This window comes from Lepisosteus oculatus, chromosome 25, assembly GCF_040954835.1.
Source record: "Lepisosteus oculatus isolate fLepOcu1 chromosome 25, fLepOcu1.hap2, whole genome shotgun sequence".
NCBI classification, from domain to species: Eukaryota; Metazoa; Chordata; class Actinopteri; order Semionotiformes; family Lepisosteidae; genus Lepisosteus; species Lepisosteus oculatus.
This window is the reverse complement of record NC_090720.1, coordinates 13,896,030-13,911,007: the sequence shown is the minus strand read 5'-3', so window position 1 is coordinate 13,911,007 and position 14,978 is coordinate 13,896,030. Positions and strand designations below refer to the sequence as shown.

At 35.4% G+C, this 14,978-nt stretch overlaps 1 protein-coding gene across 1 annotated transcript in view; it reads left to right on the top strand.

The window, feature by feature from the left end:
* Window positions 1–605: 605 nt before the first annotated feature.
* Window positions 606–14,978, top strand: part of epha8 (eph receptor A8) — a 245,472-nt gene continuing 231,099 nt past the window's right edge. The window contains exon 1 of the mRNA XM_006641857.3: window positions 606–825. Coding sequence (XP_006641920.2) covers window positions 741–825 — 85 coding nt within the window. The 5' untranslated portion in view covers window positions 606–740. The remainder of the gene's footprint in view (window positions 826–14,978) is intronic.

Below are 14,978 nucleotides of genomic sequence, written 5' to 3'. Positions count from 1 at the left end.
ACCCAAAGTTGTGATCTTCCCAGAATGGCTTTCCTAAACAATGCAACACTTGAATGATACGCTGTGCAAATTATCCTTAAAGTAAGCAAATGCAGATTACTATGCACTGCACTGTATATCTATCAATTTTTAAAAATTAATTTCAGGTTTTTGTCTTTGTACTGTATACACTACTGTATATGTATTTACTGTACATATAGATTGTACTGTATATACTTCACATCCAGCACATTTAAAAATATTCAGCAATAATCATACTTGAAGGCTTTAATTAATATCTTTATACCAGTAACCACTGTGTTACCTAAACTATTTTTCCGCATATACAAAGTTCCAAAAAGAAATCCTGCATTACATAAAATAAATGCATATTTTAGATAAGCCCTTCACAAGCAATGATAAAAGAAAACTGTATTGCTCATATTGGGAAAACAATTGCCTCTCAGTCTCCAGAATGAGAGGAGTTAAAAGATGAGCCTTTTTATTGGCAAAAAATATATACATACATACAGAGAGTGTGTTTGGTTTGTGGAAGTGCAAAGCCTTTGTTCTAATTGGTTGTTAAATTGTGACAGGCAGGCTGTCCACTCCCCCTGTGCTGTGGCTGGTTGTGTGTATGTGTCTAAGTGCAGGCAGTTTAAAGTCTACCGAATGTGCTTAGAGTTCCTAATAGAGCAGGGTCTGTTTGTACACAGGGAGAAAGAGAGAGAGACCCTGTGTGCAGGGTGTACATTTGCACAATGGCACTGGACCCTGGGCTTCTGCCATTCATTCTGTGGACTATTTCCTTCCAAGCATCCTGCACCAGAAGCACCAACAATGAAGGTAAGCTCTGATGTACTGATAGTGAATAGTTTGTCACTTTTGCCTTCAGCGGGGATTAATGCGAATGTAAAAAAGCAAACCCAACACTTGCTGGCCATGATGTGCAGTTAGCTCCTGGCTAATGGCTAAACTTCCAGCCAGTTAGGTAAAGGGACCGCGCTGTTCTTTTTGCATGTGCAGCAGGAGCTGAGAGTATTTCTCCCTGTGAGAGTGGCAAAGTTCCCTGCACAAATATTTGGGTCAGTTCCACCTGAGACTGTGGGGTGACTGGGCCTGATGAAGACCAATGATCTGTGAGTGGTGAGCAGGTGCTGAGTGCCTGTCAGAGAGTCTGTTCAGTGAGTGTAGCAGTGTAGTATTAGGAGACTGAGATGTGCTGCCTGACTTGTGAGTGAGAGCAGGGAGAAATAGAATAGAACAGCAAGTGAGAGCTTTTATTAAGAGACGTACTATATCTGTCATTTGGTGCGAGTTTGAACTCATTAATTGCAAATCAAGAAACTGACCTTTCCTAGACTGAATAATACAGTATGTACTGTAACCCATTTACTGTAACAAAGAAGACAGCTGGAGCATCTCCTTCTGATTTCAATCTGTTTAGACATTCCTGACGGTGGTGTACATTCACTTTTTTGTATTCTTATTACTGTATATCCAGTGCAAAAGATTCTTCATCCCCTTTATTTTCAAGCCATTTCTTTCTGTTTAAACAATTTCCCTTACCATTGTTATGGGAGCAGATACTATGTTTATGCTCCTTTGAACTTTTGTTCTGGAGAAGTAAAAATCTAGAGCATGTTTTAAGAAGCATAAACGGTGAATACAGTCCTTAGTTCAACCTTTTGACCTCATCAGACAAATTCTTACCATCTTTACAGAAGCTTCACAAAAGTTTTACATCTCTGAGATCAAAACAGCAAATCGAAACAACAAATTAAAATTTTTACTTACATGTACAGTATTTTCATACAAATGGTATATACGTACACAATGATGTCCCTGATAATTGAGTGAACAACTGTATGTTGTAATATCAACAACTGTTGTAATATCGTATGTTTAGAGCTTCAAAAGAGTTTAATTTTTAATAATTTCATTTTATTTTGATTTAGTACAAAGTTGGATCAATAATACAGCATGAAACACAAATACAAATGATCTAGTTGATATGCGAATGACCTAATTCTGAACTTTAGCTAGAACCATGTACATATACAATTTGCACTGTATCAATGTCTGCGCAGAGATTATTGCTATTTTTTGTCAGTTATCTGTTATATAACATTCTTACATAATCTGCGTTCGCAACATTTTTCACAGCATTTTGGTTTCAATTGTTTCTTCCTTTTGGAACATCTTTCATTTTTCTCCCACATCTTCATTGTTTGAGCCGAGTCTTTAGCTACCTGTACGTACATGGTAACTGCTTAAGATTTCTGTCTCGTACTATGAGGGGACTCTGTATTACTCAGCCAAGGATGCTCTCCTGTTACAGATCAAGATAGTTTTATACTGCTGGAGAAAGGCCACTTGCATGCCTGTCAGAAACCATTGTCTCATGTCAGTTAGAGTGTTGCAGTGCTGCAGGTGGAGGGTGAAGATGTGTAAAGCCAGGCTTTGAAGACAGGTAAGCTCTCCGGAGCAGGCAGCTGTAGAGGAAGGTGAACTATTGTCTTCTCCTTATCCTTAGATCAACTTTATTTTTCCCAATAAGCTGCCACAATATTTTAATTTCATACTCTTACTGGAGGCTTCTGTTTTTTCTAGTATTTTATTTGCTTGACTTTTGTATAGTTTACTAAAGGTCATAGAGTCATTGATATAACTCAGTACAGCACAACAGTCCACATTCTTAATTTTAGGGTAGGATTAGATTAATGGTGAGTGTTATAATGGTGCTGACAATGACATTCCAATTCTGGCAACTATGAATGTTCTGTAAAAAATAATATACTATTCCTGAGCTTTTTCCTCGGTCTATTACACCTATGGCCGTTTGTCATGGCAAGATATATGGGTTCAGTTTGGTCATTTGAGTGTTAGTTTTAGAAGGACCAGAAAAAGTAATGGCACAGCCTTTCGGTTATACTGTTCTCAGGAGTGTGTGCGATATGGTGTAGATAGCAAGTACATCCATCAGCTTTCATTTTGAAATTTACCACTGCAGTTTACCACATACAATATTGTTAACTACAACTGCATAAGTGAAAATGTTAAATTGTTTAATTAATACAGGCTCCACCATTTCTCTGAGCAACTTAGTATATTAAAAGTTCTGTTACAATCAAGACTTTGCAAGAATAGAAATACTATTCCACTTTGCCACAACTGATAAGTGTCAAATACTCTAAGTGCTAAAAACTTATGGTATTTTAATATTCTGATTTAAAACTGTACCAGGAATTCCCAATATACTATTCCCATATACTAATATACTATATTCCCAATACACAGCAGAAAATATGTAAAGAAAAATGACAAAGGAAATGAAATTAAAGAATAAAGGTATCAAGTTGGCAGTATATTTCAGTGTTACAATTTATATTCCACATGTAGATGCTACTGTATAAATTACAGCATTCAAAACCTAACTAATTTCATTTATAATTAGTTTTTAGGCAGACTAAGGATATTTTTTTGTTTTTTTTATCAAGATGACCTTTAATTCAAGGCTACATACTAGCACTGTTTCCAAAGGAATCATTTGTATTTTATATTTACTCTTCTTATGCTATTCAGCATCCTTAACAAACATTGGAACAATGAGCAACTTCAGCCAAGTCTGAATGGCTATTTACACATCCGTAATAGATAACCTTCTATAAGATGGAATGATAGAGGTAATTTAATTAGGTTTGAATATTAGCTTACTCCACTTGGCTGAGGGGGCGACTCCTGGTCATAAAGATGAAGTCATTTGAACCCCCGACCAGGTGGAATGAGAATGAGAGAAGGAGCCACTGCAGTGCTGATGGGGAGGGAAGGAGGCAAATTGAGGAACTCGGGGACAGTGCATTAGAAACCGGGTACTTGAAGTGGACTAGGGTTGTCCCCCTTCCCAACCTTCATTAAAACCTCCATTTCAGATCACAAAATTTAAACATGACTGCTAACAGCAGCATTATTAACAGTTTCCAATTATTTCTATCAAGAGCTTTATGATCACAATTATTTGGACATTATCGAGGCATGGAATAGAATAAAATAATTTTCTTAAGATATTCTAAAATTCTTTGTAATCATTTATAACTGACAAATCAGTTGATTTACATATTATTAAAAATAAGAGATGCAAGGACAAGAAACATGCACTGGACAGTATAGTACTAAATTATTGAAGAAGAATTCTAGGTTGAAATGTACATCTAAAAAGGCAATTAAAACACACTGTATTACAATTGTGACCATTCAATTTTATGTATTGGCAGTGGTATAAATTTCAATTTGTCTTTAATGCAGAATGATTGTCCATTTATAGAGGCATAACAAATTCAGGCTTTGTACTGTATACTGTATATTGCTTGCTGCAAGTGTATGATCTTTAGAGCCAATGAATAATCTTTATTATTTACAGTAAATTCATATAAAAAGAGTATAATAAGTACCTGCTTATCAGCATACTGTAATGTGTAATTTGACTACTTTCAATTTAAATCCTAAATGAAATGTTGTTCTATATTTTACAAAGAAAAAAGAATCAAAGACAATGGGTATAATTCAGAAAAGGTTACTAGGTAATACGGTTCAACTTTTCAACTGCTAAGTCTAAACACATTAGAACTCTTTGTGAACAAGGCCAGATAAATCTTGTCTTGTGTCTGCTCTCGTGTGTATTTGTGTACCTGTCAATCCCTCTGTCCACCTTTTTCTGAAGATGAAAAGATCTACAGTTCCTCAAGATGCATATGTCTCCCCTGGCAGATCACTGTCTGATATAAAAGATGATTTCTTTTTTCTCATTTTATTTTATTTATTTTATTTGGCACTATCCTGTTCTTACTAAAATGTTGTCTACGATTCACACGCACATAGCTTTTTAATACTGTAACTATAAAGGAAAATTGCTCAAAAACAGCACAAACTACTGTAATTGATGTCACAAGATGTACAGGATATGCAGTATACATTCATATATATGCCGGTAAATGTGTTAATAAGGATTTATTTCTATATCAAAGCTTACATTTGACTGTTTATGCATGCTGCCAAATGATATTGCCAAGTGTAATTACCGATTAATTCCCTATAAATAGTCTCCTAATGAATTTAAATTCCTAAACTATTTGTAAATGGTCCTGTGCAATGTCTTAACTGCAGCTACTCAATTTATGGTATGGAATGAATTCGTTTTCATGCTTGCTTTGGTTGGAAAGCAATTACAAGGGTGACACGGATAAACAGAGAACAGCAAGCTTCAAAAAAGAAAGAAAAAAGTCACGGGCTGAGTAGCTGTCTGAGGCTCATAGGAAAGGCAGTTTAATGTGAGCTAAGAGTCTTAGTCCCTGGCATACGAAGAGTCATGCAGCTGTAGTTGTAGTCTGAGGAAGACAGGCAATGACATGGACTGATTCTCAAATCCTAAAATCAGGGATTTTAGAGCCTGGCCATGGAATTAAGGATTGCAAATTGGCCCCAGATTCCTGAGTAGCACATCCATTGCTAGTTCAAATCCAGGCTATGCCCCTGACTGAAGAAGGAGGATGCATGTATGCTGTGCTCTACCCTTTCGTGATGATGTAAATGTATGGCTGTAATGGCATCTTTATTATACACTAAGAAATGCTTTTCCAAGCATATAGGGAAAAGGGAGGAAATATATTACCAGTTGATTTATCTAGCTTTATATGTACATCTAAAATCACCCTGCCTAGAGACTGTCAAGGCAACATTTAAGTGAATATCATCGGCTTCATCACAACATAGCATAATTTGTGAATCCATCATCAAAAAGCACCAGGCAGCCTGTTGTGATACAACCAAAAATCAGTAGTTTAGGAACATCTGCTGAGATGCTTCACTGGATGACAATTATACACCGCTATTTTAATCATCTGAATATCTCTGTGTGGCGGCAGAACATGTTTTGAGCTAGTGAATGGGTCATTCATGAGCGTGATGCAAAATCAACATTGAGAAGCAGTGCCTGATAGTGCTCCCGCAATAATACTCGGCAGAGGTGAGAACCTCAACAAATGCATTCTGTAAAGTAACCTGTGACCATTATCCAGGGAAACATGCACACGGGCATGGGCAAGGAAATACTGTATGATGCAATGACTGAGTCTGAGAACAGTAAGTTCATATTGCATGTTTATATTTTGGAAGATGATAGATTGTACATTTGTCTTTCAAACATCAAATACAGTATGTCCCTTCTAGAGCTGGCTACCTGTAGCTTGTTGAAATTAATTGTATTACATACTTTACACCTCTATTGCTATTTTTGATGAAACCTAACATTACCTGGGGAACAGTTATTTAACTATATCCATTTGTTCACACAAGGTGTGTAATTCTGAAGTTTTAGTTATTATGCATACAAAACATGGGTTTTATTTCTTTTGAAGTACCTGTCTGCTTCTTTGGTGTTTTTTGCTTTGTGAAACATACTGTAAGCAGAAAATGTCTCTATGTAAAGTGTCAGTCAAGATAAAGAGGCAATTGTTCTTATTGACCCTTGCTTTGGTCTCTAGCTCGTCCTGTATCCCATGTTCTCTCCCACCCCCGGCCACTATGATCACAATGTAATACTCCTTATGTGTATTGTTTCTTCTATATTTTTATATTTTAACTTGTATTTCCTAGTTAAACCAAATTCCCATAGTTAAAATAAAACCATAACATTTCTTTAAAATGTTTGCTGCAAAAGGCTGCCTTACTTTTAATTGATATGTTGGCTGTTTGAGCACATACAGCCTTGCATGTCGAGAAATGACCAGAAAGCAAAATTCCTACTGTGGCAACCTTTTGCCATCTTCCCATAATACTGTGTTAAGTCATCTTAATTTTTCCCATCTTTTAATATTTTAAAGGAGGTAACATTCCGAACGGATATGCTTTCAAATACAGGAGTATTTAATCTAATTTAAAGCAGCAACAGAACAAGCAGGGGGAAAAGGGATAATTTTCCACTTAATTTTATGCCAGTTAATCAAAATCATTAATGCAACAAGAATTACTTTGCTTGTACTATAATTCACCACACATTTATGCTTAAAATATTAGCTTTTTATCATCTGTGCCTATTCTGAGGTCCATGGTTGCTTGATGTTAGTAAAAGAACAAGAAGATGTAATAAATTGTCGTGTAATTTCCTATAAATACCATGATAAACACGTATTATACAAGTAATATGGTAGAATGTGCAGGTTGGAAAAGCCAAAAATAAATCTTTTTAAATCCATGTACAAGGGGGAATTATACTGTTACTAATTTGTCTGGGATGATCTTTGGTAACAGAACCATCTATTAACATACTGTAAAACTGTCGATAAAAAAAAGTGAATTTTGTTAATAAGCATTGCTAGTGGGGATTTGTAATTCTAGATTAACAACACTTTTTGCTCTTTATTTCTACTACAGGTTATAAAGAACATCTAAATTGAATTTGCAAACAGTAACTTAAAGCAATTTAATATTTTACTCAAATTAATATTCTGAGGAAACAAATTTGTCTAAACAAATTTTAATTTTGAGAAATTATTTTTAAGAAGTTAGCAGTTAAAGTGATCTTTGGAGTAGTTTGTGTAGTTACTACGGAAAGTAATACAATACCTCTAAAAAACATTATTTTCGAATTTATCAGAAATAATCAGAAAATAATCTCTTACATACAGTAAATAACATGGAACAGTAATGGATTATTTTCTAAAAGTAAAATTTCCTAATGCTGATCTAAAGTGTTTTAATCTGTATCTGCACAGGATGAAAACAAATTCTTAAAGCACTAATTCAGTTTTCATAGAAACCAATGAGACTCTCAATTAATATAGTAATTTATTCCAGTCACATATTGCTGAGGTAATTTATCTCAATTGCAGGACTCTGTCCAGGTACATAAAAGGGTACCAGAATTTCTGGGGTAACCCTATTTTGGAATTTGATGTCAAGAACCATCTGAGAGTGAGTCATATACTTTGAGGCATGGACTTCCTTTAAATATCCACGTTGTGGCATTTTTTATGTCTTCCTATACACGTTTGCACTGAATAATATAAGAAGCTGTATCCTGGTTCTGTATAATACATACAAAACGTCACAGAACAGATATCTCACTAGATTTTCATTGCTGTTCATCTTTAAATCCAGCTGTAACATGCAATTGCAGCAACACAGAGTTTTTGTATGCGGCGTGGTGGTAACATACAGATACAAGCACAGCTTGCCACATGATCCATATGTTCACTTTTAAAAGGATAATAAGAGATTTATTTACGAAATACACCTGCTTCTTCAAACAGGAGGGATTTCTTTGTGTAGCTATTTAAGGATCAAACTCTAAGCAGGAGGTAACTGACAAAAGGATTGTGTTTTGAGACAGCAAAAATAAAATCTGCAGTATCAAATGTTTTAAAAATACATATTTTGACATTTTTAAGACACAGATCATATACTGTACAGTATCTTGTTGCATGTAAGACCTAGCATAATACAATTCTATGTATATCTTCTTCCACTTTTTAAAAACAAAATAAACAATCATAGAACAAAATGCATCAGATGTTTAGTGCTAATGGCCTAAAATTGTGCTTTAAGAAGACTTTAATCTTTTTATCATTTTCCAGCAAATTGTAAGACCTGCTTGAACAAGTGTGTTCTGTAGCCCACAAAAGACATGAACTAATGTAATTAGAGCTGTATCAAACTGGTTTTGAAACCAGTTGTCAAATCTGATATCATTGATATTTCATTCTTAATCACCCTGAATATCTATGCTAACTGTGGAAATTTATTTTGCTCTTTAATTTGACTTCCAGTACCTAAACAAAATTTGCTATGGTTGTTATTAGTGTGAATGTAGTATTTACTTTGCAGTTCTCTGCTGTGCAACAGAAGAATTCTGATTTTTTAAAACCACAAGTTTAATTAGAATAATGTACTGTAGGTAGTCATGTACAGTATTTGATATACAGTACAGTACTTATATCATGTAGCATGTTATACAAGAGAAAATGGAAAATATGTATCAACAAAAAAGGTTATCTTACTTTATAATGTAGACCAAACTTTTAAATGAAACAGGATTACATAAAGTGCTTGCAAAATCATTTTGTGTGATTATCTGTCTCTGTGAAGTAAACAACAACTATTTGTTAAAAATTAAAATGACTGCAGTTTAAAGTTTTCCTTAATTTGCCTCTATCATGAAAGAATATGTTTAAGTATAACCACAAATGAGCGGTTATTGTACGTTTTTCTTATCCTGATATCTAAACAAACAGACATAGTAAAAAAAAAGTAAAGCTTTAATTTTAATGTCAGCATTTTAATATGCAGCTAGATCTGTGCTTTATGCGTTACTCAAACATGCAGTCAGTCATAGTAATGCGAGGGCTTTGAAAATCTATTATGTTTGTATACCAATATTTTGACATAACCTGACAGCCCCCCCCCCCTTCTGTTTCTCAAAAATGAACAGGGGAAAAAATCTCAGCAAAGCCTTATTTCCCCGGGAGATAGAAAATAATTCAAGTACATAATTGCATAATATCCCTGCCGTTTGCACGGGAACCTTCGCTGCCGCGAAAGAGAGCAGGCAAGTTCGCTTTGTAATTGGGCTCTACCATCCAGAGTTCAAGGAGGGTTAGAAGCAATTTCCTCGGCCCAGTTGCTCAGTGTAAACCTGGAGTCTGCTTGTATTTTAATATTTCGTTGGCCTGCAGGGCATTCTGCTGAGAATCAAGTAGTTATTTCCCCCTTTTTTCATGATGTAGAAAGAAATGCTTTGAAAGTCTCACACAGAGAATGGAAAATGCATAACGAGTTCATCTCTTTTGAATTTGATTAGAGACTTCCGAGGATGAAAATAAATTGAGATTTTTTATGTCCCATAGCGGGTGCTGCTCTGTTTACAGCCGCGGCACTAGTTACCGAATAAGTTCATACTGATGTCTGTTGTTCTTTTAATTTATTGACAAGTGCAGAGATTTAAAAGGCTCAAGTGCATGCTTGCAAATTTCTTAAACATGGGCACGGCTGTTCTGCTTCACCCTGACAAAAGGTGAGAACCCTTGGATGGGCTGTATGTGCTGTATGTGTCTATAGAGAATTTTGATGATCTTTAAGTCTTCTTGCTCCTTTTATGAAAAAGCATGTCATGCAAGATAAAATAATATGAAACAAAAAATAGCAAAGATCTTATTTTCACAACTAATTAGGCAAATCAAGCCATTGAGGAGAAATACTGTAGGTTTTAAGGCTGGACAACAAGATACTCAGATGCTTTATTCAAAAATTCCACAGTGCACTATCTCCCTGCCAGTCAGCATTTCTACAAGATTTAATGTCAGTCTTCTTATCGGTTTGCTTATCTTATGAACATGATTGTAGATTTAATACAGGGGCAAAGAGACCTTTAACACTTTAGATTTAGAGGTTAAAATGGAATTCATGTATGGAATATATTAAGTATTAATAGGATAATATAAATGAGATAATAAGAAACCTCTGCTGTAGATTAATTGCGTGTTGTTAACAAAACCTGAACTCTGACTATAGTCTTTGCCACAATCCTAACCCTAATCCTAACAATATCTTACAATTATTTATAACATGTTAATCAATTGTTCATAGTTAGAACAGGGAACCCAACTAAAGAAGATATAGAGCATTAGTTAACCTTTCAGAAGAATTAACTAGCCACATGTGCTCAGTTTGTGGGTACAAGTATTTTTAGAAACCAACTATTTTATGCTGTATGCAATGTAATTGGCCTTGCTCATGTACAGTATCATTACTGTCTTATTGTCCCAATGTATTGGTGATTTAAACCACCAGGCCTATCTCTGACCTGGGGAATTCCACCAGGAGTAAGTAATAAGAGGACAGAAATTTGCCTTTAATAATAATAATAATAATAATAATAATAATAATAATAATAATAATAATCATAATCATAATCATAATCATCATAATAAACAAGTAGAAAACAATAAGTCTTAATACCAAGGCTGCAACATGCAATTGGTTGCATTTTGCAATGAAGACACCATTCATCAGTGAAATATTTGCAGCAGGGGCTATTTAAGTTGGCTTAGGGTAAAACATTATGTGACTGCTGGATCTCCTTTACATTGAGTTGCTTGCAACAGATTAGGAAGCAACACTGTGTCTTCCAGTGGGCTAATCACGTCAAAGGTTTCAAAATCACAATTTTGGAGGTACATTGCATGTCAGAAAAGCTAATAAAATTCATTTGTGTCTTTCTACTTTCAAACTGATCCTGCATGTCACGTAAAATAAGTTTTCAAATTTCTGCTCTTTGCCTTACCTAACTTTTAGTAGCTTTCAGTGTTACAGCTTCCATGACATTATTGGAGAATTAAGATAATCTCCTCATGGTCAGCACAGCATGAACTTGTACCTCTACTGTATGTGATGTCCAGTTCTGCTGTATAAACTTTAATAAATGGGTAAGGACATATTGATTTGTCCTCTCTTCAGCACAGTGAATGGCAATCTGCTCAAGCCAGTATCACAGGTCAATCAAGTACAACAATGATAACTTCATTCCTCAATCCCAAGAAAACGTCAAGATGAAGTTCTCTCTGATCTGAAACCAAAAGAAAGCATTTTTCTCACAGAGGAATGTCAAAATCCTGAAAAGTACTGACAAAATGAACCCAGTCAATTGCTTCATACCCAGACTTGAAATTAAACCCTTAACGCACAAATACAAATTCTGAGGATATACACATAGAAGTGTGATTGGGGTGTATGTCTTTACACAATGGGATGTGGGTGTCTGGCAAAAGCAACCCACCCATGTGGTGAAAAATCTAGAACCCTCAGTGAAACGACTTTCTTACATTCTTGTCGATACTTCTCTTCTGCTTTATTTTCACTTGTTTTTTATCACTTTTGACCCATAATATCTGGAAGGAGAACTGTAATTATATTTGGCAAAAGTGTAAAGGTAAAGAATCGGTATGGCTGTAAAATGCAGATTATAGGTGTGCAGGCTGGTGTGTGTGTGTCGACCTAATGGAGTTCAAACGAAAGTTCGGGAGGGAAGAAGGCTAATGAACTAATGAACTAATTAAGCTCAGCTGCTGCAACTAACAACTAATCCTGGGGTAATCATCTCAGTTCCCATATACAGCATACCATACATCTCCCTCTCCTCATCCTTGCTCATTTTCTTTTCACAAAGACTGTGCTCTGCCCCACACCACAATTAACTTATTGTGATTTGCTTCTCCATGGATCTCCAGATTTCTTGTTCTGACAAAAAACTCTTCAGTGGCATCCAAGAATCTCCCACCCACCAAGATCATCCCATTCCTTCTGCTTCTCTTTCCACCTCTTGCCACCTGCTTTTTCATCTTGGCACAGATCAACTCCCAGTTGGACCTCACAGGCCTCTACTTATCGCCGAACATTACGACCTGCTGTTACCACCCCTTCCTCTTCAAAAATCCAGCCCACGCTTTAATTCCTGGTGAGTTTTCTCCATGAAGCCCTGCCCTCAGATGTAAACATTAACTCCACAGTATCCATGTATCCTTTTATCTTTCATCCAGATCCTCTTCTGTAATCACCAGCTGGGCTACAGCAAAGCTTCAGGGAATGCATGGAATTCCTTCTGAGTTAAATACCTCCCAAATAAAAAACAACAACAACAACAACCCAGACATCCTCAAATGAGCATTCATCCTCATTGGATGAATTTAGGATCACACCTCGCTTTGTTCAGTGGTGGCTGGGGTCCCGCCTGGTTCTTTTGAGTGTTCTTGCCTCCCCGTTTTGTGGCCAGGGAGGTTGGTCCTCAGCCAAGTGGTTAAGACAAAGTTTTCATAATTTATGGAAACAACTCTATTATAGTCACACAATCTTTGGCTGCTGTCATTCCTCATGAAATATTGCTTGGAGTTAGTTTTTTCTTTATAAAATTTTACAACTGTATTGGAGCTGCAGTATAACTGATAACCAAGTGATGCGCTCTTATACTGTTACAGTAAAAAAAGCTGCTATTGAGAGCATGTTTTTAGGACCATCTTATAATGACCTTTTCTCCACTTCTCAGGCTGCAACCATGCTGTTATAAGAGGTACAGTATGTGTGCATTTCCCTGCACATCATCCCGTATGGCAGGAGTGAGGAGCCCTGATCTTGGACAGATACAACCTTGCAGGTCTAAAATTTGTAAAAGCACATCTGTCAGTTTGTGATCAATTCTGTAAGTTAGTTTGTTCAAAGTCAGCAATGGACTGATGTGGTCCTTGAGAGATACAGAGTGTTGCTACTTTCATTTCCAAGAATCTGTAAACTGCTTAAAAACATCTTTAGAAACTGATGATTTGAGGTGGACTCATGAATCCCGTTGGCTCTCCAAGACCAGGGCTGGCTACCCCAGCTACAGTATGCGGAGTTTGCTTTTCTATATTCTAGCCTTTTTTCCCCATTATCGCTGAGAGTTTTTACAGTTATTTATAGCAAGGAGAACATCAATAAAGAGCAAAATAAATATTATTTTGATTTTTTTAAATAATTGGACATTGCTGAAGTTGTTTCCAATTGGAATCCAATTCCATATTGGAACACCATGTTCAAAATGTACCTCATTGCTTTGCTCTGCATTACTGTGAAAGCGATAAACACCACTAATGATTGATGCAAAGAGCTCATATAATGAAGGACTGTAGAAAGTCAATAAAAATCTTTTTAAGAGTGTAAATGTTAACTCTGATGTCCTAACATCGGACTTGCCTACTTAAAATTACCCCTTAACTGAATTGGTGTTTGATCTGTGTTCTAAGACCCTTTGAGATGAAAACTCTATACAAGGCAAACAATGGTTATTATTTTGAATTGTAAAAATGCTTTCTTAATTTCCTTTTTTAAATCTCTTTTAAATGTGTGTATGAAGAGGTTTGGATAGTATAATGTCAATTTATATTGTATTCTTGCCAAAGGGGATAAAATATTTGAATGTATTGTATGATATTTAATGCGTGAATTTATTAACTAGACCTTATGGAATTATCCAATATGATTCTTACTGATTATTAATAATTATAGGAACATAAGCAAGAATTTTTGTATTGCTATACATCAAGCATTTTTTAAAGAATTGCAAACAAGTAGCATTGAATGTACAGTAAATACATACCTTCATGTTCCCATTTTACCATCTCTCTTCCAGACATTTTAATTATTAGGTCTATTGTATATTACAATCAATGTCCTCATACTTATCATCACCCTTAACAAGGGAGCAGCCTTCACAATTACAGAGTAATTGTTCCCCAAAATACCCACGGTTAATTACACGATTACCCTATTCCAGTGTCATGCAAAAAGCCCAGTAATAAAAAAATATATATACAATAATAAAATGATGGAAAATGTATTACAAAATATCTCTCACAGAACTGCAATTTTACTCAAGAGGAACATCCATTTTAAAATTTAATGAATTCTTATATGTGTCACCTAGATAACATCAGATAGATTTTTCTTCCTCCTCTGTTGACAATGTTAGCCAAATATTATTTAAAGGGGAGGACTGAATTATCATTTGCCTGTATTAAACCATTGATCTACATTGTTTTGCCTGAGCCTGTTTTTTTTGTAAGTATTTTTTCATTTAAAATTCATTTTATTCAGCAAAAATAATTTGACAGCATTGCTGCTTGTTTCGTCATCTTCTCCTATGCCATTGGGGTGGCATAACCTGAAAAGTACAGTTATTACAATCATCATAACACTAACAATAGTAAGACTCTTTCCATTACATCAGTGAACTCTGATACCCACAGTGCAGCCAGACCCCTGGTTTTTCTTATGTGAACCAGAAGAGTTAAAGTTAAAAAGGTAAAGTATATTTAATTCTTAGTGGATGGCCTGTGAACTTAAATCAATAAATACAGTAGGTAAATAGGATGGCAACAGTATTTTTTTTCTCGAAAGGATAATCAGACGTGAGCTCACAT